Source organism: Mobula hypostoma, chromosome 9, assembly GCF_963921235.1.
Source record: "Mobula hypostoma chromosome 9, sMobHyp1.1, whole genome shotgun sequence".
Lineage (NCBI taxonomy): Eukaryota > Metazoa > Chordata > Chondrichthyes > Myliobatiformes > Myliobatidae > Mobula > Mobula hypostoma.
In genome coordinates this window covers 4,652,101-4,674,858 of record NC_086105.1, presented here as the reverse complement: position 1 = coordinate 4,674,858, position 22,758 = coordinate 4,652,101, and the positions used below count along the sequence as shown (strand labels likewise).

At 46.8% G+C, this 22,758-nt stretch overlaps 1 protein-coding gene and 1 non-coding gene across 2 annotated transcripts in view; both read right to left on the bottom strand.

The window, feature by feature from the left end:
• The window catches only part of dram1 (DNA-damage regulated autophagy modulator 1), a 51,228-nt gene that overhangs the window by 27,195 nt on the left and 1,275 nt on the right, over positions 1 to 22,758 (bottom strand). Inside the window, exons 2-3 of the mRNA XM_063057645.1 lie at positions 7,416 to 7,483; positions 688 to 830 (exon numbers count right to left, since the gene is read on the bottom strand). Coding sequence (XP_062913715.1) covers positions 688 to 830; positions 7,416 to 7,483 — 211 coding nt within the window. The remainder of the gene's footprint in view (positions 1 to 687; positions 831 to 7,415; positions 7,484 to 22,758) is intronic.
• Positions 17,712 to 17,875, bottom strand: LOC134352408 (U1 spliceosomal RNA). The gene has a single exon (XR_010019405.1). It is a non-coding gene; the product is annotated as a U1 spliceosomal RNA (small nuclear RNA).

The following is a 22,758-nucleotide window of genomic DNA, read 5'->3' as shown; positions in this document are numbered from 1 at the left end:
CTGTCCCTCTAAATATACCCCTTGCCCATCCTCTGGGTTCCCCCCCCCCCGTCTTTCTTCCCGGACCTCCTGTCCCATGATCCTCTCGTATCCCCTTTTGCCTATCACCTGTCCAACTCTCGGCTCCATCCATCCCCCTCCTGTCTTCTCCTATCATTTTGGATCTCCCCCTCCCCCTCCAGCTTTCAAATCCCTTACTCACTCTTCCTTCAGTTAGTCCTGACGAAGGGTCTCGGCCTGAAACGTCGACTGCACCTCTTCCTAGAGATGCTGCCTGGCCTGCTGCGTTCACCAGCAACTTTGATCTGTGTCTGTGACGCTGTTTACCCGACGCTCTGTGTCTGTGACGCTGTTTACCCGACGATCTGTGTCTGTGACGCTGTTTACCTGACGCTCAGTGTCTGTGACGCTGTTTACCTGACGTTCTGTGTCTGTGACGCTGTTTACCTGACGCTCAGTGTCTGTGACGCTGTTTACCTGACGCTCTGTGTCTGTGACGCTGTTTACCCGACGATCTGTGTCTGTGACGCTGTTTACCTGACGCTCAGTGTCTGTGACGCTGTTTACCTGACGTTCTGTGTCTGTGACGCTGTTTACCTGACGCTCAGTGTCTGTGACGCTGTTTACCTGACGCTCTGTGTCTGTGAGGCTGTTTATCTGACGCTCTGTGTCTGTGACGCTGTTTACCTGGAAATTTGCCACGATGCACATCCCAAGACTACCCAGCAAACCGAGTACAAGCGCAGCACGATTCCAGTGGGGTGAAATGATGGGATTTGCCTCATTTACTGCTTGCAGCATCTTGTATTGAACATACATAGTGAACGCACCTGGAAAAGAATACAAAGAATATCAAATGGTGGCTTCAAATGACAAGTTAACAAAATGGCGTATTCAAAAAAAAGCTTTTTCATTAACAACTGTGATCTTTGAGTTCTTTATGCAGATAGGAGGAAGTTTTTATGTAACACTGGAAATCCAATTGCTCTGCAGATGGTTATCTAGACCATTAAAAGTGTTGGGCCCAGGAACAATGGAAGTCAGGTGGTGAGAAATAGAGTGAGAGAAAAATGCAGAGAGAGTGGGACAAGAGAGAGAGAGATCAGAGAGGAGAGAGAGGTAAGGGGGGAAGAGAGGGGGAGGGAGAGAGGGGGAAGAGGGGGAAGAGGGAGGAAAGAGAGGGGAAAGAGGGGGGAAAGAGGGGGGAAGAGGGGGGAAAGAGGGGGGAAGAGGGGGAGGGTAGAGAGGGAGGGGAGATAGGAGAAGATGAAGAGGAGGGATAAAGAGTGGAGGGGGTAGAGAGGACGGGAGGAAACGGGAAGGAAGAGAGGGGGAGGGGGAGATGAGGGAAGAACTGAGGGGGAAGAGTGGAAAGGGAGGAAGAGAGGGGGTTGGGGAGATAGGAGGGGATGAAGTGAGGAGGGGAAGAGAGGAGGGGAGGAAGAGAGGAGGGGAGGAAGAGAGGAGGGGAGGAAGAGAGGAGGGGAGGAAGAGAGGAGGGGAAGAGAGGAGGGGGGAAGAGAGGAGGGGGGAAGAGAGGAGGGGGGAAGAGAGGAGGGGAGGAAGAGAGGAGGGGGAGGAAGAGAGGAGGGGGAGGAAGAGAGGAGGGGAGGAAGAGAGGAGGGGAGGAAGAGAGGAGGGGGAGGAAGAGAGGAGGGGAGGAAGAGAGGAGGGAAGAGAGGAGGGGATGAGACTCGTGAAGAGGAGGGGGTGGAGGGTGAAGAGACGAGGGGTTGAAGGGCGGTTGAAGGGAGGGGGGTGGAGAGAGGAGGGGAGGAGAGGGGGGAGAGAGGGGAGGGGGAGAGAGGGGAGGGGGAGAGAGGGGAGGGGGAGAGAGGGGAGGGGGAGAGAGTGGAGAGGGAGACAGGGAGTGGGAAGAGAGAGGGGGGAGTGAGAAGAGAGAGGGTTGTGGGAAGAGAGAGGGGATGGTGGGAAGAGAGAGAGGGGTAAGTGAGAGAGGCGACAGAGGGAGAGAGGTGGGACAAGGGAGAAAGAAAAAGAGAGGGAGAGGTGGGACGAGAGAGGAGGGAAGGGAAGAGAGAGAAAGGGAGAGGAAGAGGTGGGACAAGTGGAGGGGTAAAGGATGGGGGAGAGGGTGGGGAGAGGGGGGTGAGGGAGGAGTGAGGGAGGAGTGAGGGAGGGGGACAATATGAATGTGAATAGCTCAGAGGAACATCTGGTACAGCTGCTACAGGGACCTGGTTCCATCCTGACCATGTGGTAGTTGTACGGTCTCCCGCTGACCGTGTGCTATTTGTACGGTCTCCCGCTGACCGTGTGCTATTTGTACAGTCTCCCGCTGACTGTGTGGGTTTCTCCTGTGTATTCTTCCCATGTTGCAGAGGTTGGGTGGGTGGTGGGAGGGGGGACAGGGGCTGGTTTTGCTGTTATCGTTGCTGCAGCTTGTGTTGTTCCGCTGAACATCGTGGACGTGCTATGTTGGTGCTGGAAAGAGTGGCGACACATGGGCACATCCGCAGATACATGGGCCACCCCCAGCCCATCCACAGACTGTGTGGGTTGTTAATGGAAATGATGGATTTCACTCTCCGCTTCCACGTACTTGTGATCAATAAGTATGGATGGGAACCTGTCCATGTTGTAATGGGAGAGTGCGAGGAGAGCACAGTAACCGTCCCTTTAACCAACGATGTGTCTGCCAAACTGGGCTAAACCTGCTGAAAATCCATATTCTGCAGAGAAAGGTAAGGGGTATCTTACAGGACATTAAAAATTACCCTAGGTTCTGATAGAATTATCAAGTAGAAACCACTTCCTCTGGGATTTGGGTCAAGACTCTGATCATACAGGAAGCAATAGCGAAATGTTTCTTCATGCAGGAAGTTACCCACTGGAATGGCAATGGAGTCACATTTCATTGGAATATTAAAAGTAACAAAGACCAGTTTGGGATTATGTGCGGTGGAGGATGGGTCCAATTAGAGAATTCAGCCTGCAGCCATGACGGGCCAAGAGGCCTTCTATAAACTTCTGTATTCTACAATATCGGGTCATAAAGGAACACAGCACGGAAACCAGGCCGTTCGGCCTAACTCGTCCATGCTGACCAACATGGCCTTGTAATCTAGTGCTTTTCCCTGCATTTGGCTCAATTGAGCTAACCTTTAACACAGCATCTATAATCTTTGTAACCTGAGATTGCTAATCCAGATATAACCAGGACTCCCGGTTCCTTTTGCCTTAAACTATCCACATCTCTAGCAAAATACCACTTTCTCTTCTTCTCATCCAAAGTTCTGTGCTCTGCAGTCATTTGAAACATGAGTCTATTAACTCATGTGAGCAGGATGGGTGGATCCACGACAACGGTAAATCAGAACACCTACTCTTTTTGTGGACCAACTCACAGTGCTACCTGCTTCCACAATTGTTTGCAGGACTCTTTTTGATGGTATTCTTTTTCATGGCAGCACACACAAAATGCTGGAGGAACTCAGCAGGTCAGGCAGCACCTATGGGACACGTTTCCAGTCCTGATGAAGGGTCTCAGCCCGAAACGTTGACTGTACTCTATTCCATAGATGCTGCCTGACCTGCTGAGTTCCTCCAGCATTTTGCGTGTGTGGCTCTGGATTTCCAGCGTCTGCAGATTTTTTGGTGTTTGTGACTCTTTTTAGCCTTTCTTTGTTTTGTGGCTGCCTGTAAGGAGACGAATCTCAAGGTTGATAGTAAATGTACTTTTGAAGTTTGTTTGGATGGATGAACCAAAGTCTGCCAAGTTCCACACACGTGCAGCTTCAAAACACACCCCCCCCCGCCCACTGTTCCACAGTCACACCCACTTCCCCGGTTGTGACCTACGAGGCAGGGGAGGGGCTTGCGTCTGATGTCGCATGGCGCTGTCGCCCATGGGAAAGGGCCTCTGCCTGCACGACCACCCCCCTCTCCCCCACCAGCTCTGCTGGGCGTCAGCCCTCTCCGCTCCAGCAGACATTGACCCACGGAGGCGGGTGAGAGGGCAGCCAGGCTACCGCGGAGATGTTTCCCCCGATGCCTGTGGTCCTGCTGCCCCAGAACCGCATCACCCCTTCCTGGGCTGAGCTTCAGGGTTGTCATGGGTGAAGGTGGGCAGTCCCTGAGAGACCGGACCCTAATCTGGACGATGTTGGGTTTCTATGGAGTACACAGGACTTTGAGTGTGAGATAGTGAGGAATAATACTTGGGCTTCATAGAATCTTGAAGCAATTCAGCACAGATGAATGCTGTTCATCCCAACCAGTCCATGCCAATTACGTTGTCCCAGTGTCCTACATTCAACCCATATCCAGCCCAGACCCTCCGTGGAACTAGAATTGACTGATTATTGATAATACATACTGAGGTACAGTGAAAAGCTTCTCTTGCAAACTGTCCATACAGATCAGATCACTACACAGTGCACTGAGGCCGAGCAAGGCCAAACAACAACAGAATGTAGAGTAGGGTGTAAGAGCGACAGAGAACATGCTGTGCACGCAGATAGTAAGGTGCAAAACCGTAACGAGTAGGTTGTGAGGTCAAGAGTCCATCTTATAATAGGGAAACGTTTGATTGTCTTATTAAATTGTGGGGCACAATGGCATGGTGGTTAGCACAATACTTCACAGTACCAGTGACCCAGGTCCAATCCCCACCACTGTCCATAAGGTGTTTGTACGTTCTCCCCGTGACCATGTGGGTTTCCTCCGGGTGCTTTGCTTTCCTCCCACATTTCAAAGATGTACGGGTTGGAAGGTTAATTGGTCAGCGTCTATTGTCCCGTGACCAGGCTAAGATTAATTCTGGGGTCACTGGGAGTACGGCTCGTAGGGCAGGAAGGACCTGTCCCACTCTGTATCTCAGTGAATAAATAACAGCGGTGTAGACGCCTATTCCACACTTTAGAAATTGTGGACGCATTGGTAATCATTTTCCAATGTTCTATAGATTCAGGATCAGTTCCTGTGGATTGAAGGGTGGCTAATGTTGTCCCTCTCTTCAAGAAGGGAGGAAGAGAGAATTATAGACCGGTTAGCCTGACGTCCGTGGTGGGAAAGCTGCTGGAGTCAATTATAAAAGATGAAATTACGACATATCTGGATAGTAGTAACAGGATCGGTCCCAGTCAGCATGGATTTACGAAGGGGATATCGTGCTTGACTAATCTGGAATTTTTTGAGGATGTAACTATGAAAATGGACAAGGGAGATGTAGTGTACCTGGACTTTCAGAAAGCCTTTGATAAAGTCCCACATAGGAGATTAGTGGGCAAAATTAGGGCACATGGTATTGGGGGCAGAGTACTGACATGGATTGAAAATTGGCTGGCTGACAGAAAACAAAGAGTAGCGATTAACGGGTCCCTTTCGGAATGGCAGGCGGTGACCAGTGGGGTAGCAGGGTTCACTGCTGGGACTGCAGCTGTTTACAATATATATTAATGATTTAGATGAGGGAATTAAAAGTAACATTAGCAAATTTGCCGATGACACAAAGCTGGGTGGCAGTGTGAAATGTGAGGAGGATGTTATGAGAATGCAGGGTGACTTGGACAGGCTGGGTGAATGGGCAGATGCATGGCAGATGAGGTTTAATGTGGATAAATGTGAGGTTATCCACTTTGGTGGTAAGAACAGGAAGGCAGATTATTATCTAAATGGAGTCAAGTTAGGAAAAGGGGAAGCACAACGAGATCTAGGTGTTCTTGTACGTCAGTCACTGAAAGCAAGCATGCAAGTACAGCAGGCAGTGAAGAAAGCTAATGGCATGCTGGCCTTCATAACAAGGGGAATTGAGTAGAAGAGCAAAGAGGTCCTTCTGCAGCTGTACAGGGCCCTGGTGAGACCACACCTGGAGTACTGTGTGCAGTTTTGGTCTCCAAATTTGAGGAAGGACATTCTTGCTATTAAGGGAGTGCAGCGTAGATTCACAAGGTTAATTCCCGGGATGGCGGGACTGTCATATGTCGAAAGACTGGAGCGGCTGGGCTTGTATACACTGGAATTTAGAAGGCTGAGAGGAGATCTTATTGAAACATATAAGATTATTAAGGGATTGGACACGCTGGAGGCAGGAAGTATGTTCCGGCTGATGGGTGAGTCCAGAACCAGAGGCCACAGTTTAAGAATTAGAGGTAGGCCATTTAGAACGGAGTTGAGGAAAAACTTTTTCACCCAGAGAGTGGTGGATATATGGAATGCTCTGCCCCAGAAGGCTGTGGAGGCCAAGTCTCTGGATGCTTTCAAGAAAGAGATGGATAGAGCTCTTAAAGACAGCAGAATCAAAGGTTATGGGGATAAGGCAGGAACCGGATACTGATAGTGGATAATCAGCCATGATCACAGTGAATAGCGGTGCTAGCTCGAAGGGCCGAATGGCCTACTCCTGCATCTATTGTCTATTGTCTATTTCAGTGAATAAATAACAGTGGTGTAGAAGCTGTCCTTGAGCCAATAAAATTCCTTGCTGACATAAAGCCGGCAGTGTAACAGCAAACACAGTAATGCAAAACACAAAGTCAAGCACAAGAAAGATGGAACGGTATAAAGTACAGACGTGCGGAAAGAAATACTGTAGTGACAATTACAAAACAAAATCAGGTTTATTGTCACCAATATATCTTGTGAAATTTGTTAAACACAAGAGATTCTGCAGATGCTGGAAATCCAGAGTAACCCGGGCAAAATGCTGGAGGAACTCAGCAGGTCAGGCAGCACCTGTGGAAATGAATAAACAGTCGATGTTTCCAGCGATACCCTTCTTCAGGATTGGAAAAACAATGATTAAAGCAGAAGATGCCAGAATAAGAACGTTGAGGAGGGAAGGGAAAGAGGATAGCTCAAGGACTAGAGAAGAGGGAATCTGATAGGAGAGGAGAGTGGACCATGGGAGAAAGGGAAGGAGGAGGGACACCTGGGGGAGGTGATAGACAGGTGAGAAGAGGTAAGAACCCGGAGTGGGGAATAGAAGAAGGAGGAATGGGGAGAGGAAAATTACTGGAGGGGGAAATCAATGTTCACACCATCAGGCTGGAGGCTACCTGAAATTTGTTGTCTTGCAGCAGCAGTACAATGCTGAGTTAGAATTAAGAGTTCAAGAACATTGTCAAACCACTGGAAAGGGGATGTGAAAGAAGAGATTGGTTCAGAAGTCAGCAGTGGGGAAGAAGCTGTTCCTGAATCTACTTGTCCGGACTTTCAGACTCCTCTATCTTCTGACTGAACATAAGAGAGAGAAGAGGGAGCAGCCAGAGTAGCAGACATCCTTGACAAGACTTCCAGCCTCCCCAAAGCAGCGTGCCCTGAGTAGAAACAGCAAGGAAGGAAGAATCCAGAAGGAAGCCATAAAGAGGTCGGCCAAGATGAAGGAGAACCTGCAGAAAATTTCCAATCCATCCCACGTCTTCTGTAAAAGAATGAGAGGTTTCTGTGCTTACCTAGAAAGGCGGAGATATTTACCATTATTCCAAACACACAACTCTCTGGAGGGGTTGCCCCGGTATCACTACAAAGAAATATAGTGAGAAAAAAAAGATGAAAATCACAGAAAGGACATCACAGTAGCTAAATGAATTCCTCCTGATCCTAGCCGTGATCTGATTATGATCTCGACATTGACCCTTCCCACCAGAATTCACCACGAGCCCTTTCCCAAAAGTACGCAAAGGCCCATTCCATTGTGGCCAAAACCTTGAATGTAAATCGCAGTGAGATCGCGCTGTTTATCCTAGATTCAGATTTGTATATCACATGTGCATCAAAACATACAGTGAAATGTGCCATTTGCATTGATGACCAACACATTCTGAGGGCGTGCTGGGGACAGCCTGTAAGTGTCACTACGCATTCTGGCACCAACGTAGCATTCCATAATGCTCAGGAGAACAACACCGAACACAACAAGCAACAGAACAAGGTAGCCGGCTGCGATGTTATTGCAGATCGGAGTGTCGGAGGTTGGAATTTAATTATGGAGTTTCTATGTTCTTCCTATGACCGTGTGGAATTCCTCTGGATGTTCCAGTTTTTCTCACAGTCCAAAGACATAGCAGTTCGCAGGTTAAATGGTCGTTGTAAACTTTCATGTGGCTAGGCTAGTGTTAAATCAGTGCGTTATAGGACTGTGCGGCTCTTTGGGCTGAAAGGGCCTGTTCCGAATAGAATCTCAAAATAAAATAATTAAAGCCCCTTTCTTCCCTCCCACCCACCCACACACACCCACATACACACACACACACACACACACACACACACACACACACACACACACACAGTCTTCCAACTCCAGGGCAGGCCCTCGGCCCCCAACGCTTTGACCAACGGCCAATCAGACATCAGACGTTGGAGAGGACGGGACTTCAAACAGGTCCACTGCCCGGGGATAAAGGGCAGGAGCAGTTCGTGGCAGCATAGTAAGAGTTTTGATCAGCGTCCATCGGCGTTTGGGATTGAAGGAAAGCAGGGGTTTGCACAACGGCTGTCGTCAGAGTGAATGGTCTTAAGGCTTTAGCTTCTTGAGGCTTCAGTCAGAGAAAGCAAAGGAAAGAAAAGCTCACGTTTTTTCCTTCTCTTCTTTATGTCTGCGCAGCTCGGACAGTAGAGATTGCAGGCAGGGTAGTGCAATGCCTCTCTTGCGGGATGTGGGAAGGCATGGAGACCTCCAGTGACCCTGACCACTACAACCACGAGAAGTGAATCCAGCTGCAGCTTCTAACAAACCACGTTAAGGAGCTGGAGCTGGAAATGGATGAACTCTGGATCATTCAGGAGGCTGAGGGGGTGATAAGTAGGACATCTGGAGAAGTAGTTATAGGACACAGGAAACTGTGTGACAGATAGGAAGGGGAAAGGAGTTAGGGAGCCAATGCAGGATACCCCTGTGGCCATCCCCTCAACAATAAGTGTATCCCTTTGGACTCGGTCGGTGGGGTGGGGGGGGGGGTCACAATGGTCGGATCTGTGGCGCTGTCTGCCTCTATGGCTCAGAAGGGAAGGAGAAGAGGAGGAATGCTGTGGTGATAAGGGATTCATTAGGTAGGGAATGGACGGGAGGTTCTGTAGGAGTGAACGAGATACCTGGATGGGATGTTGCCTCCCAGATGCCAGGGTCTGGGATAACTCAGGTTGAGTCCTCAGCATTCCTAAGCAAGAGGGTGAACAGCCAGTGGTCGTGGTCTATGTAGGTATGACATGGGTAGGATGAGTGACGAGGTTCTGCATTGGGAGCTCAGGGTGTTAGGTGCTAAGTTAAAGGGCAGGACTTCCAGGGTTGTGATCTCAGGATTGCTACCCATGCCACGTGCTAGTGAGGACAGAATGAGGAAGATTATACAACCTAATATGTGGATAAGGAGTTGGTGTAGGGAGGAGGGCAGAAGATTTTTGGAGCATTGGGCTCTCTTCCATGGAAGGTGGGACCTGTACAAAAAGAAAGGTTTGCACCTGGACTGGAGGGGACTAATATCCTTGTCACTGTCCTGACCATTAATTCCTCTTATTGTCCTAATTCCCTTTTCCCCGTGTTCTCCCGGCTCCTTGATTGCGGCACCTGATTCTCTTCTAAACTTGCTGCATGACAACTCCGGCTTTGCATCCACTCGTGGCCAGACCGTTGCTTCAGCCAGTGCGGTAATTCACGTTCCCAGCCGCTTAGAATGTTATACTTCAGTACCGAGGTTTACCTGTGAAACTCCGTCTCTCCATGTTAAGAAAAAGTATTGTCTGCTGCTTGCCTTTCTACGCTCCGTGTCAAGATTAAGTTTTGCCTGCTGCCTGTCTCCTGTTTGCCGTTCAGCTCCAGCAACGCCCTGTGTCAAGAAAAGTTTTGCCTGCCTCCTGCTCCTCCATTCACCTGCGCTGTTTGCCTGTGTTAACTCTGTCTCTCGACCGCTTAGAATTGTGTATTCTAAGTTTTGTTTCTGTGCTGTTTACTTGTGTTAATTCTGTCTCTCAACCGCTTAGAATTGAGTATTCTAAGTTCTGCTTCCATGCTGTTTGCCTGTGTTAACTCTGTCTCTCCGTGTTAATAGGAGCATTGCATGCCGCCTGTCTTCCTGTCATCCTTCCGCCTGCTGTTCTCCGCAAGCCACGTTCGCACCCTGGTCTGCATCCCTGCTCTGCCTCGTTCCACCGCCCACCTACACTCTCTGCTGGCTCGGTGGTTAAACACTGCATTCCCACCGTTAGGAACTGGGTTCGATCCCCAGCCAAGCCTTCCTCGCTCCTTGGCTTTCCTCTGCCTCATCCTCGCTCCTGGCCTTCCCCGTAACCGTTAATAAACACTTTAGATTACTCTACCTCTGTGTCTGTGTCCTGCGTTTGCATTTGCCCCGTTCCATTGCAACAATCCTAGCAGGAAGGTTTGTTAATGCTGCACGGTGAGGTTTAAACTAGAGTTGCAGGGGGATGGGAACCAGAGCGCCAGAATAGTTAGTGGAGAGGTTGTGGAGGCAGATGTTGGTGAGTCCTCAGACAAAGTCAGGAATCAAAAGGTTGAGCATGGTGTGACAAAATCGAAAAAGGATGAATACAGAACTGAAGGTGTTTTATCTGAATGTGAGCAGTATACAGAATAAGGTAGATGAACTTGCAGCACAGTTGCAGATTGGCAGGTATGACGTTGTAGGCATCACGGAATCATGGCTGTGAAATTATATCTGGGAGCTTAATGCCCAGGGAGACACATTGTATTGAAAGGACAGGCAGGAAGGCAGAGGGGGTGATGTTGCTCTGTAGGTAAAAAATGAAATCAAATCATTAGAAAGAGGTGACATAGGGTCAGAAGGTGTTGAATCATTGTGGTTAGAGCCAAAGATCTACAAGAGTAAAAAGACACTGATGAAGTTGTATAGAGACACCCAAACAGTAGTAAGGATGTGGTTTAAAAATTATAACGGGAGACAGAAAATGCTTACCAATGTTACAATAGCCATGGGGGATTTCAATATGCAGATAGATTGGGAAAATCAGGTTGGTGCTGGATTCCAGGAGGGGAATTTCTAGAGTGCCTACAAGATGGTTTTTTAGAGCTGCCCGTGGTTGAGCCTTCTAGAGGATCAGCTATTCCAGATTGGGTGTTGTGCAAGAAACCAGAACTGATTAGAGAGCGCAAGGTAAAAGAACCCTTAGGGGAAAGTGATCATAATATGATTTAATTCACCCTGAAATTTGAGAAGGAGAAACAGAAGTCAGATGTATCAATATTACAGTGAAGTAAAGGGAATTACAGAGACATGAGAGAGAAGTTGGCCAGAAATGATTGGAAAAGAACACTGGCGGGGATGACGGCAGAGCAGCAACGGCTGGAATTCCTGGAAGCAATTCAGAAAGCTCAGGATATATACATCTCAAAGAGGAAGAAGTATTCTGAAGGAAAGATGACACAACTGTGGCTAACAAGGGAAGTCAAAGCCAAAGAGAAAGCATATAATAGAGCAAAAATTAATGGGTTGGTTGGTGGATTGCGAAACTTTTAAAAACCAACAGAAGGCCACGAAGAAGGTAAAGAAGGATTACGAAAGTAAGTTAGCCAATAATATTAAAGGGGATACCAAAAGTTTTTTCAGATACATAAAGTGTAAAATAGAGGCAAGTGCGGATATTGGACCACTGGAAAATGATGCTGGAAAGGTAATGAATGGAGAGACACCGTGGAAGACACTAGCAGTATGGTGGGAGTTCCAGGTGTCAGGGGTCATGAAGTGCGTGAAATAACCATAACTAGACAGAAGGTTCTTGGGAAACCGAAAGATCTGAAGGTAGATAAGTCACCTGGACTAGATGATGTACACCTCAGGGTTCTGAAAGAGGTGGCCAAAGAGATTGTGGAGGCATAAATAATGATCTTTCAAGAACCACTAGATTCTGGAATGGTGCCGGAACACTGGAAAATTGCAAATGTCACTCTACTCTTCAAGAAGGGAGAAAGGCAGAAACAAACCATAGGCCAGTTAGTCTGACCTCAGTGGTTGGGAAGATGTTGGAGTTGATTGTTAAGGATGAGGTCTCAGGGTACTTGGAGGCATATGATAAAATAAGCCATAGTCAGCATGGTTTCCTCAAGGGAAAATCTTCCCTGACAAATCTCATAAATAGAGAAAGCTTGGAGACAGAGCGAGAGAGAGGATAGGCAGGTGATAGAGAAGGGACGCACTCAGACCGATGGTTTGAGATGTGTCTATTTTAATGCAAAGAGTATTATGAACAAGGCGGATGAGCTTAGGGGTGGATCAGTACTTGGAGCTATGATGTTGTGGCCATTACAGAGACTTGGATGGCTCAGGGGCAGGAATGGTTATATTGAGTGCCAGGCTTTAGATGTTTCAGAAAGGACAGGGAGGGAAGCAAAAGAGGTTGGGGTGTGGCACTGTTGATCAGAGCTGTCACAGCTGCAGAAAAGGAGGAAGTCATGGAGGGATTGTCTACTGAGTCTCTGTGGGTGAAGTTAGGAACAGGAAGGGGTCAATAACTCTACTGAGTGTTTTTTATAGACCACCCAATAGTAACAGGGCCATTGAGAGGCAGATAGGGGGACAGATTCTGGAAAGGTGTAATAACGACAGGGTTGTCGTGGTGGGAGATTTTAATTTCCCAAGTATCGACTGGCATGTCCCTAGAGCGAGGGGTTTAGGTGGGGTGGGGTTTGTTAGATGTGTTCAGGAAGGCTTCTTGACACAATATGTAGATAATCCTACAAGAGGAGAGGCTGTACTTGATTTGGTATTGGGAAATGAACCTGGTCAGGTGTCAGATCTCTCAGTGGGAGAGCATTTTGGAGATAGCGATCATAATTCTATCTCCTTTACAAAAGCATTGGAGAGGGATAGGAACAGACAAGCTGGAAAGCATTTAATTGGAGCAGGGGAAAATATGAGGCTATCAGGCAGGAACTTGGAAGCATAAATTGGAAACAGATGTTCTCAAGGAAATGTATGGAAGAAATGTGGCAAATGCTGAGGGGATATTTGTGTGGAGTTCTGCATAGGTACATTACAATGAGACAGGGAAAGGATGGTAGGGTACAGGAACCGTGCTGTACAAAGGCTGTTCTAAATATAGTCAAGAAGAAAAGAAGAGCTTACGAAAGGTTCAAAAAACTAGGTAATGATAGAGAGCTAGAAGATTATAAAGCTAGCAGGAAGGAGCTGAAGAAAGAAATTAGGAGAGCCAGAAGCGGCCATGAGAAGGCCTTGGCGGGCAGGATTAAGGAAAACCCCAAGGCATTCTACAAGTATGCAAAGAGCAGGAGGATGAGATATGAGAGAATAGGATCAATCAATTGTAACAGCGGAAAAGTGTGTACGGAATCGGAGCAGATAGCAGATGTACTTAATGAGTACTTTGCTTCAGTATTCACTACGGAAAAGGATCTTGATGATTGTAGGGATGACATACAGTGGACTGAAAAGTTGGAGCATGTAGATACTAAGAAAGAGGATGAGCAGGAGCTTTTGGAAAGCAGCAAGTTAGATAAGTCATTGGGACCGAACGAGATGTACCCCAGCCTACTGTTGGAGGAGAGGGAGGAGATTGCTGAGCCTCTGGTGATGATCTTTGCATCATCAATGGAGACAGGAGAGGTTCCGGAGGATTGGAGGGTTGCGGATGTTGTTCCTTTATTCAAGAAAGGGAGTAGAGATAGCCCAGGAAATTATAGACCAGTGAGTCTTACTTCAGTGGTTGGTCAATTGATGGAGAAGATCCTGAGAGGCAGGATTTATGAACATTTGGAGAGGCATAATATGATTAGGAATAGTCAGCATGGCTTTGTGAAAGGCAGGTCATGCCTTACGAGCCTGAATGAATTTTTTGAGGATGTGACTAAACACATTGATGATGGTAGAGCAGTTGATGTAATGTAATGGATTTCAGCAAGGCATTTGACAAGGTACCCCATGCAAGATTTATTGAGAAAGTAAGGAGGCATGGGATCCAAGGGAAATTCCTTCGTGGATCCAGAACTGGCTTGCCCACAGAAGGTTGTAGACAGGTCATATTCTGCATGGAGGCCGGTGACCAGTGGTGCGCCTCAGGGATCTGTTCCGGGACCCCTACTCTTCGTGATTTTTATAAATGACCTGGATCAAAGGTTGGAGGTGTTGTGGATAGTGTGGAGGGCTGTCAGAGGTTACGCAGGACATTGATATGATGCAAAACTGGGCTGGGAAGTGACAGATGGAGTTCAACCCAGATAAGTGTGAGGTAGTTCATTTTGGTAGGTCAAATATGATGAGTCCATAGGACACTCAAAGCTGCTGCGCAGGTTGACTCTGTGGTTAAGAAGGCATACGGTGCATTGGCCTTCATCAATCATGGGATTGAGTTTAAGAGCCGAGAGGTAATGTTGCAGCTATATAGGACCCTGGTCAGACCCCACTTGGAGTACTGTGCTCAGTTTTGGTCGCCTCACTAGAGGAAGGATATGAAAACCATAGAAAGGGTGCAGAGGAGATTTACAAGGATGTTGCCTGGATTGGGGACCATGCCTTATGAGAATAGGTTGAGTGAACTCGGCCTTTTTTCCTTGGAGAGACGGAGGATGAGGGGTGACCTGATAGAGGTGTATAAGATGATGAGAGGCATTGATCGTGTGAATAGTCAGAGTTTTTTTCCCAGGGCTGAAATGGTTGCTACAAGAGGACACAGGTTTAAGGTGCTGGGGAGTAGGTACAGCGGAGATGTCAGGGGTAAGTTTTTACTCAGAGAGTGGTGAGTGCGTGGAATGGGCTGCCGGCGACAGTGGTGGAGGCGGATACGATAGGGTCTTTTAAGAGACTCCTGGACAGGTACATGGAGCTTAGAAAAATAGAGGGCTATGGGTAACCCTAGGTAATTTCTCAAGTAAGGACATGTTTGGCACAGCTTTGTGGGCCTAAGGGCCTGTATTGTGCTGTAAGTTTTCTACATTTCTAAATCTGTTGGAATTCTTTGAAGAAATATCAAGCATGATAGAGAAATGAGAGTTGGTCAACATTGTGTACTTGGATTTTCAGAAGGCCTTTGACAAGGTGCCACACATGAGGCTGCTTAATAAACTACAAGCCCATGGTGTTACAGGAACGTTTCTGGCATGGAAAAAGCAGTGGCTGATTGGCAGGAGGCAAAGAGTGGGAGTAAAGGGAGCTTTTTTCTGACTGGCTGCTGGTGACTAGTGGTGTTTCACAGGGGTCTGTGTTGGGACCGATTTTTTTACGTTATATGTCAATGATTTGAATGATGGATTTGAAGGCTTTGTTACAAAGTTGCAGACGATATGAAGATAGGTGGAGGGGCAGTAGTTTTGAGGAAGTAGAGAGGCTACAGAAGGACAGATTAGGAAAATGGGCAAAGAAATGGCAGATGTAACACAGTGCTGGGAAGTGTTTGGTCATGCACTTTGGTAGAAGAAATAATAGGGTTAACTATTTTCTAAATGGAGAGAAAATACAAAAAAAAAAGAGATGCAAAGGGACTTGGAAGTTCTTGTGCAGGATTCCCTAAAGGTTAATTTTCAGATTAGGTCAGTGGTAACAAAGGCGAAGGCCAATGCAATGTTAGCACTCATTTCAAGAGGACTGGGATATAACAGTGTTGAAACTTTATAAGGCACTGATAAGGCCTCACTTGGAGTATTATGAGCAGTTTTGGGCCCCTTATCTTAGAAAGGATGTATTGAAACTGGTGAGGGTTCAAAGGAGGTTCACAAAAATGATTCCAAGATTGAATGGCTTGTCATATGAAGAGCACTGGGGCCTGTATTCACTGGAGTTCAGAAGAACGAGGGGTAACCCCATTGAAATCTATCAAATGGTGAAAGGCCTCGATAGAGTGGATGTGGAGAGGATGTTCCCTATGGTTGGAGTGTCTAAGACCAGAGGACACAACCTCAGAATAGAGGGGCGTCCTTTTAGAATGGAAATGAGGAGGAATTTCTTTAGCCAGAGTGTGGTGAATCTGTGGAATTCTTTGCCACCTGCACTATGGAGGCCAAGACTTTCTGAGAGGTAAATTGGATCAGCCGTGATTAAACGGCAGAGCAGATGTGATGGTCCGAATGGCCTTATTCTGCTCCTGTATTTATGGCCTTCAGTACAGGCCTTCATCCTCGAACTCCAGTACAGGCATCCATCCTCGAACTCCTGGACCGGCTTCCTGACTCCAACTCCAGGAAAGGCATCCAGCCTCTATCTCCAGGATAGACCTCCAGGCCTCCAGCCTCCCGTTTCTAGACTTCGGCCATTTGGACTTCAACTTCCATTCTTCCGAACTGAGTGCAAAAAGCCTGCTTGCATTTCCCATTCTATACCCCTCACAATTTTGTATACCTCTATCAAATCTCCCCTCATTCCCATATGCAAGTGGTTACAGCAAATTTCAAAGTTCACAAAGTGCATTTATTATAAAATACGTAAACACTGCACAACCTTGAGATTCATCTCCTAACAGGCAGCCATGAAACAAAGAAACACAAAAGACCATGAAATAGAAGACCTTCAAACACCCAATGTGCTGAGAAAGAATAACCAACAAACACAAGCAAATAGTGTTCTGAACTGAAGACCACAGGACGGTCCCTGGACCCCCCGTTCACACAGGACCGTCCCTAGACCCTTGGTTCATACAGGACCATCCCTAGACCCTTGGTTCAGCACAGAGCTGAGCAGTGAGTTGAACTGACTTGTCCGTCACCTCATGCCCCAACACCCTGACCTTTTCAATCTGGCCCATTGCTTAAATCATCACCCAAACATCAGGTTCAGTCACTCCAATATGCTCCAGTGTCTGGACCCCACTCCCTCAATTCTGCCTGTACCCAACCTTTCCAATTTGGCCCAGCGCTCAAGTCTCTGAAACCTTGGGTCTTCCTTGCTCTCAGCAAAGGGTTGTCTCACCTCGCCTCAGTTCCACCACATCGAATTGCTTCCAAGTCCAAAGGGAAGTTACACACTATTGTTTGCGATGTTCATTTGCCAGAATAAAGTATGGTTCACCAAGTATTTAGTTGCTTTCCTTGTTTCGATAGCCACCAGCTTGAAATCACTGAGGTTTACCAGCACCATCATAACCTTATCTTAAATTTGATAAGGAGTTGTGGTTTCCTCTTAGAACTAGGACAGTACAGCATGGGAACTGGCCTTACAGCCTACAAGCTAATGCTGAACTATTCAAGCTGACAACATCTAATCAATCCCTTCTGCCTGGACGTGGCAATATTCCTCCTTTCCCTGCACGTTCATGTGCTTCTGAAATGCCTCTCTCACATCTGCCTCCACCACCACTCCTGGCATTCCAGACACCTACCAGTCTGGGCAGAGCACAAAAAATTGCCCTGCACAGATTTTCCCACCCCTTATCTAAATGCATGCCCTCTTTCAATTAGAGCTTTCAATCTTTAGGGAAGAATCTAGAACTGGAAGATGCTGCTGCAATATATCGTGGAGTTCATTGCCACAGACGGTTGTAGAAGGTAAGTCATCGGGTTTGTTTATTTATTTATTCAGAGATTCCACAGGACCTTCCAGCCCTTCGAACTGTACTGCCCAGCAACCTACTGATTTAACCCTAGCCTAACTGCAGGACCATTTCCAAAGACCAATTAACCCATTAACCGATACGTCTTTGGACTGTGAGAGGAAACCAGAGCACCCGGAGGAAACCCACGCAGTCGACGGGGAGAACATACAAACATTCTTATAGAGGACGCCGGGCGTAGACTCTGAACTCTGACATCCCGAGCTGTAATAGCTACCGTGGCATCCCAGCGAGCGTGAACGCAGTCCAGCACTATCACAAATTACACAGTGGAGTATCCTGCATTGGGGGATATGGCAGGTGTCAACAGAACCGAAGGGCAATGGGATAGTCTCATCCTGAAATCTCAGCCCACTTGATCACTGATGATCCCCTGCCAGGCAAGTTTAAAGTGGAGATAGATCGGTTCTAGATTAGCCAGAGTGTCAAAGGTTATGGGAAGAAGGCAGGAGAATGGGGTTGAGAGGGATAATTAATTAGCCATGATGGATAGCAGAGCAGACTCGATAGGACGAATCTATAAGACATAGATCCTGTGTCGTATGTCAGTAATAATGCAGAGATTAGCAGAGGCAACGACTGAAGGTCAGAAGCCTGGAGGCTTGACTGTGTGTGTGGGTGGGAGTGAGGGAAGGGGATTTGTTTTGCTCCTGATCTTCTGCCTTGTTATTTTTGCTCGTTGTTATGTTGGCTACATGTTGTTCCGCTGAATATCGTGGCCCCGCTCTGTTGGCGCCAGAATGCGACACTGCCAAACTGCCCCCAGCACATCCTTGGGTGTGTTGGTTGTTAATGCAAACGATACATTTCACTGTAAGTTTTGTTGTACCTGTGACAAATAAATCTGAATCTAATCAAATTAAATTTTTCTCCAAGGATTGCGATGCTTTGGAGCTCTCCTTCCCCACAGGACAATGTGGTTTCTCAATATTTACGTAGAACAAGAGTACAGCATAGAATGGGCCCCTCAGCCCAAGAACATTTTAACCTACCCCAAGATTAATCTAACCCTTCCCTCCCACATAGCCCTCCATTTTTGTATCATCTATGTGCCTATATAAGAGTTCCTTAAATGTCCTTAATGTATCTGCCTCTACCACCACCCCTGGTAGGGCATTCCATGCACCCACTACTCTCTGTATAAAAACCTTAACTTTGACTTCCCCTTATACTTTCCTTGAATCACCTTAAAATTATGCCCTTTCATATTGCTGGGGAAAAGTCTCCAACAGTCCACTCAGTCTGTGCCTCTTAATCATCTTGTACCAAAGGACATAGGAGCAGAATTAGGCCATTCAGCCCATCAATTCTTCTCCACCATTCCATCATGAGTGATTTATTAACCCTCTCAACCTTATTCCCTTGCCTTCTCCCTGTAGCCTTTGATGCTCTGACTAATCAAAAACCTATCAACCTCTGCTTCAAATACACCTAATGACTTGGCCTCCACAGCCGTATGTAGCAATGAATTCCACAGATTCCTATGGCTGAAGAAATTCCTCCTCATCTCCATTCTAAATGGATGCCCCTCTATTCTGAGGTTCTGCCCTCTGGTTCAAGACTCGCCCACTTCAGGAAACATCCCCTTCATAACCACTCTATCTATGGTTTTCAATATTCAATAGGTTTCAATGAGAATCCCTCTCATTCTTCGAAGCTCTAGCGATTACAGACCCAGAGCCATCAAAGTTTTCTCATAAGTTAACCCTTTCATTCCCAGAATCATTCTTGTAAACCTACTCTGGACCCTCTCCAATGCCAGCACATCTTTTCTTACAGGCCCAAAACTGCTCACAATACTCCAAATGCTGTCAGACCAACACCGCCTAACGCCTCAGATTTACATCCTTGCTTTTATGTTCTATTCCTCTCAAAGTGAATGCTAATATTGCATTCGCCTTCCTTACTCCCAACTCAGCCTGCAAGTTAATCTTTAGGGAATCCTACACAAGGACTTCCAATTCTTATTTAGAAAATAGTCCACACCTTTAATTCTTCTCCCAAAGTGTACAACCATACACTCCCCTACACTATATTCCATCTGGCACATCTCTGCCCACTCTCTCAATCTGTCTAAGTCCTTCTTCTCCATAAGTACTACCTTCCCCTTCACCTATCTTCCTATCATCCATTAACTTGGCCACAAAGCCATCAATTCCGTTCATCCAGGTCATTCACATGTAACGTGGAAAGAGACGGTCCAACACTGACCAGCAAAAAGGCTCCCTTTATTCTCACTCTTCCCCCCCGCCCCACCCCCGGACCCTCTGCCAAGTAGCCAATCCTCCATCCGTGCTGATATTTTCCCTGTAATACCATGGCCTCATGTGCAGCAGCTTGTCGAAGGCCTTCCGAAAATCCAAGTAAACAACATCCACTGAATCTCCTTTGTCTATCCTGTCTGTTATTTCCTCAAAGAAATATGCCCTCTGAGACCATGAAAAAATACTTCTTACAGTAACATTATTCCAGAGGTTGCCAGATTCTGAATGAGAGAGGGGGTGAGAGTCACAGTATCTTACGGTACGGTCACAGGCCTTCCAGCCAAACTCAGCCGCGTTCAATGTGCCGAGCATACTTGTCTTGTGTGTGGCATAATGCTCTAAACATCTTAATGAAGTACTAATGGTGAGGCGGTACTGGGTGTTGGGATTAAAATCAGATCAGCTACAGAGGATGAGATCTGAGAGGGCAGATACCCTCCTCCTCCTCCTAATCCAGGTGTTCGTCACTTCCTCTGACCCATCCCTACTGATACAGTTCATGACTCCAAAATGTTATGACTAGATTCCGCTTCCCAAAACAGTATCTCATTTCAGCATCTGGCAATGAAGGGTAGGATATCACCAAATTATAACATTTAAACTTCCTCAAAATAAAAGCTTGGTCAGACTGAATCTTCCATCACGGATAAAGCCCTTCCCCACCACTGAGCACATCTACAAGGGGTGCTGATGCAACAAAGCAGCATCCATCATCAAGGACCCCCACCATCCAGGACATGCTCTCTTCTCGCTGCTGACATCAGGAAAGAGGTACAGGATCCTCAGGACCCACACCACCAGGTTCAGGAGCAGTTATTACCCCTTGTTATGTGTGTGTGCTCTGTGCGCCCATGTGTGCCGAGCTGGATAAGGTCTGTAACTTTAAATTCCTCGACATTACCATTTCAGAGGATCTGTCCTGGGCTGACACACAAGTGCCATTACAAAGAAGGCGTGGCAGCACCTCCACTTTCTGAGAAGTTTGCACAGATTCAGCAGCATGTCATCTAAAAGTGACAAACCTCTATTGATATGCAGTGGAGATCATACAGACTGGTTGCATCATGGCCTGGAATGGAAACACCAATACCCTTGAACAGAAAAACCTACAAAAGGTAGTGGATTCAGCCCAGCCCTCGCGGGTGAAGCCCTTTCCACCACAGAGCACATCCACAAGGAGCGCTGTCACAAGCAAGCAGCATCCACAGTCAAGGACCCCCACCAGTCAGGCCATACTCTCTCCCTGCTGCTGCCATCTGGAAGGAGATACAGGAGCCTTTGGTCCTACACCACCAGGTTCAAGAACAGTTATTACCCCTCAAACATCAGGTTCCCGAACCAGTGTGAATATCTTCCCTCATCCCAACACAGAACTGATTGCACAACCTACAGACTCACTTTCAATGACTCGACAACTTATGTTCTCAGTATTATTTTTCTTTCTTCTGTATTTCCACAATTTTTTGTTTTTCAACATGGGCTATTTGTCTGTCTTTGTTATCTGTAGTTTTTCACTGATTCTATTGTGTTTCTTTGTATTTACTGTGAAAGCTCACAGGAAAACAAACCTCAGTGTTGTACATGGTGATAAATATGTACTTTGATAATAAATTAACTTTGAATTTTTGAACTTTGAAAAAAAATCATATACTCAGTGGCCACTATATTAGGTACACCTGTACACCTGCTCATTATATCTAATTGACCAATTATGTGGCAGCACTCAATGGATATAAACATGCAGACATGGTCAAGAGGTTCAGTTGATGTTCAGACCAAACATCAGAATGGGGAAAAAGTGTGATCTAAGTGACTTTGATCATGGAATGATTGCTGGTGCCAGATGGGGTGGTTTGAGTATCTCAGAATCTGCTAATCTCCTGGGATTTTCACCCACAACAGCCTCTAGAGTTTACAGAGGATGGTGTGAAAAACAAAAAACTCTCTCTCTCTCTCTCTCTCTCTATCCTCACCCATAACAAATGATGCTGTTTGACCCGCTGATTTCTGCAGATGTACTGTGGAGAGCATTCTGACTGGTTGCATCACCATCTGGTGTGGGGGCTTCAATGTAGAGGATCAGAAAAAGCTGCAGAGGATTGTAAACTCAACCAGCTTTTACATCAGTACTAGCACCCCCAGCATCAAAGACATCAGCAAAAGACGATGCCTGAAGAAGGATTGCTTCTCTTATGCTGTATATCAGTGATTTAGGTAATGGAATAGATGGCTTTGTTGTCAAGTTTGCAGGATATGAAGATTGTGGGGGGGGCAAGTAGTGTTGAGGAAGTAGATAGGCTGCACAAGGACTTAGACAGATTAGGAGAATGGTTAAAAATGTGGTAAATGAAATACAATGTTGGAAAATGCATGGGATAGAGAGAGTAACTGTCAGAGTGTTTTCCCTACACTGGACACCTAGAGAACCCAGCTAGAGGGGGGAAAGGGAAAAGTTCAAAGAAGGTTTTCACTGTAGGTTTTACTTTTAAACACAGGAGAGTGGCGGTTCCTGGAACACACTGCCCGACGTGGTAGTGGATGCAGATATGATATTGGCGTTTTAGAGGCTGTAAAACCCATGAACATATAGGGAACGGAGAGGTATATATCATGAGAAGGGACATGGGGCTAGTGTAAAAACAAAAGAGATTCCGCAGGTGCTGGAAATCCCAGAGCAACACACACAAAATGCTGGAGGAACTCAGCAGCTCAGGCAGCATCTGTGGAAATGAATAGACAGTCAAAACGTTGACTGTTTAATCCTCTCCATGGATGCAGCCTGAGCTGCTGAGCTCCTCCAACATTGTGTGTGTGTTGCTCTGGGTTTCCAGCAGCCGCAGGATCTCTTGCGTTTACGATTTGTTACTCCACTGCAACGTCTCTTCAATGTATGCCTTCCCTGAAGAAATTTAAATCTTCTCCCCCACCCATCCACCCATCAGCTTGTTCTCCATCTCCCCTCCCTTCCTTTCCAATCCTGATGAAGGGTCTTGGTCCAAGATGTTCA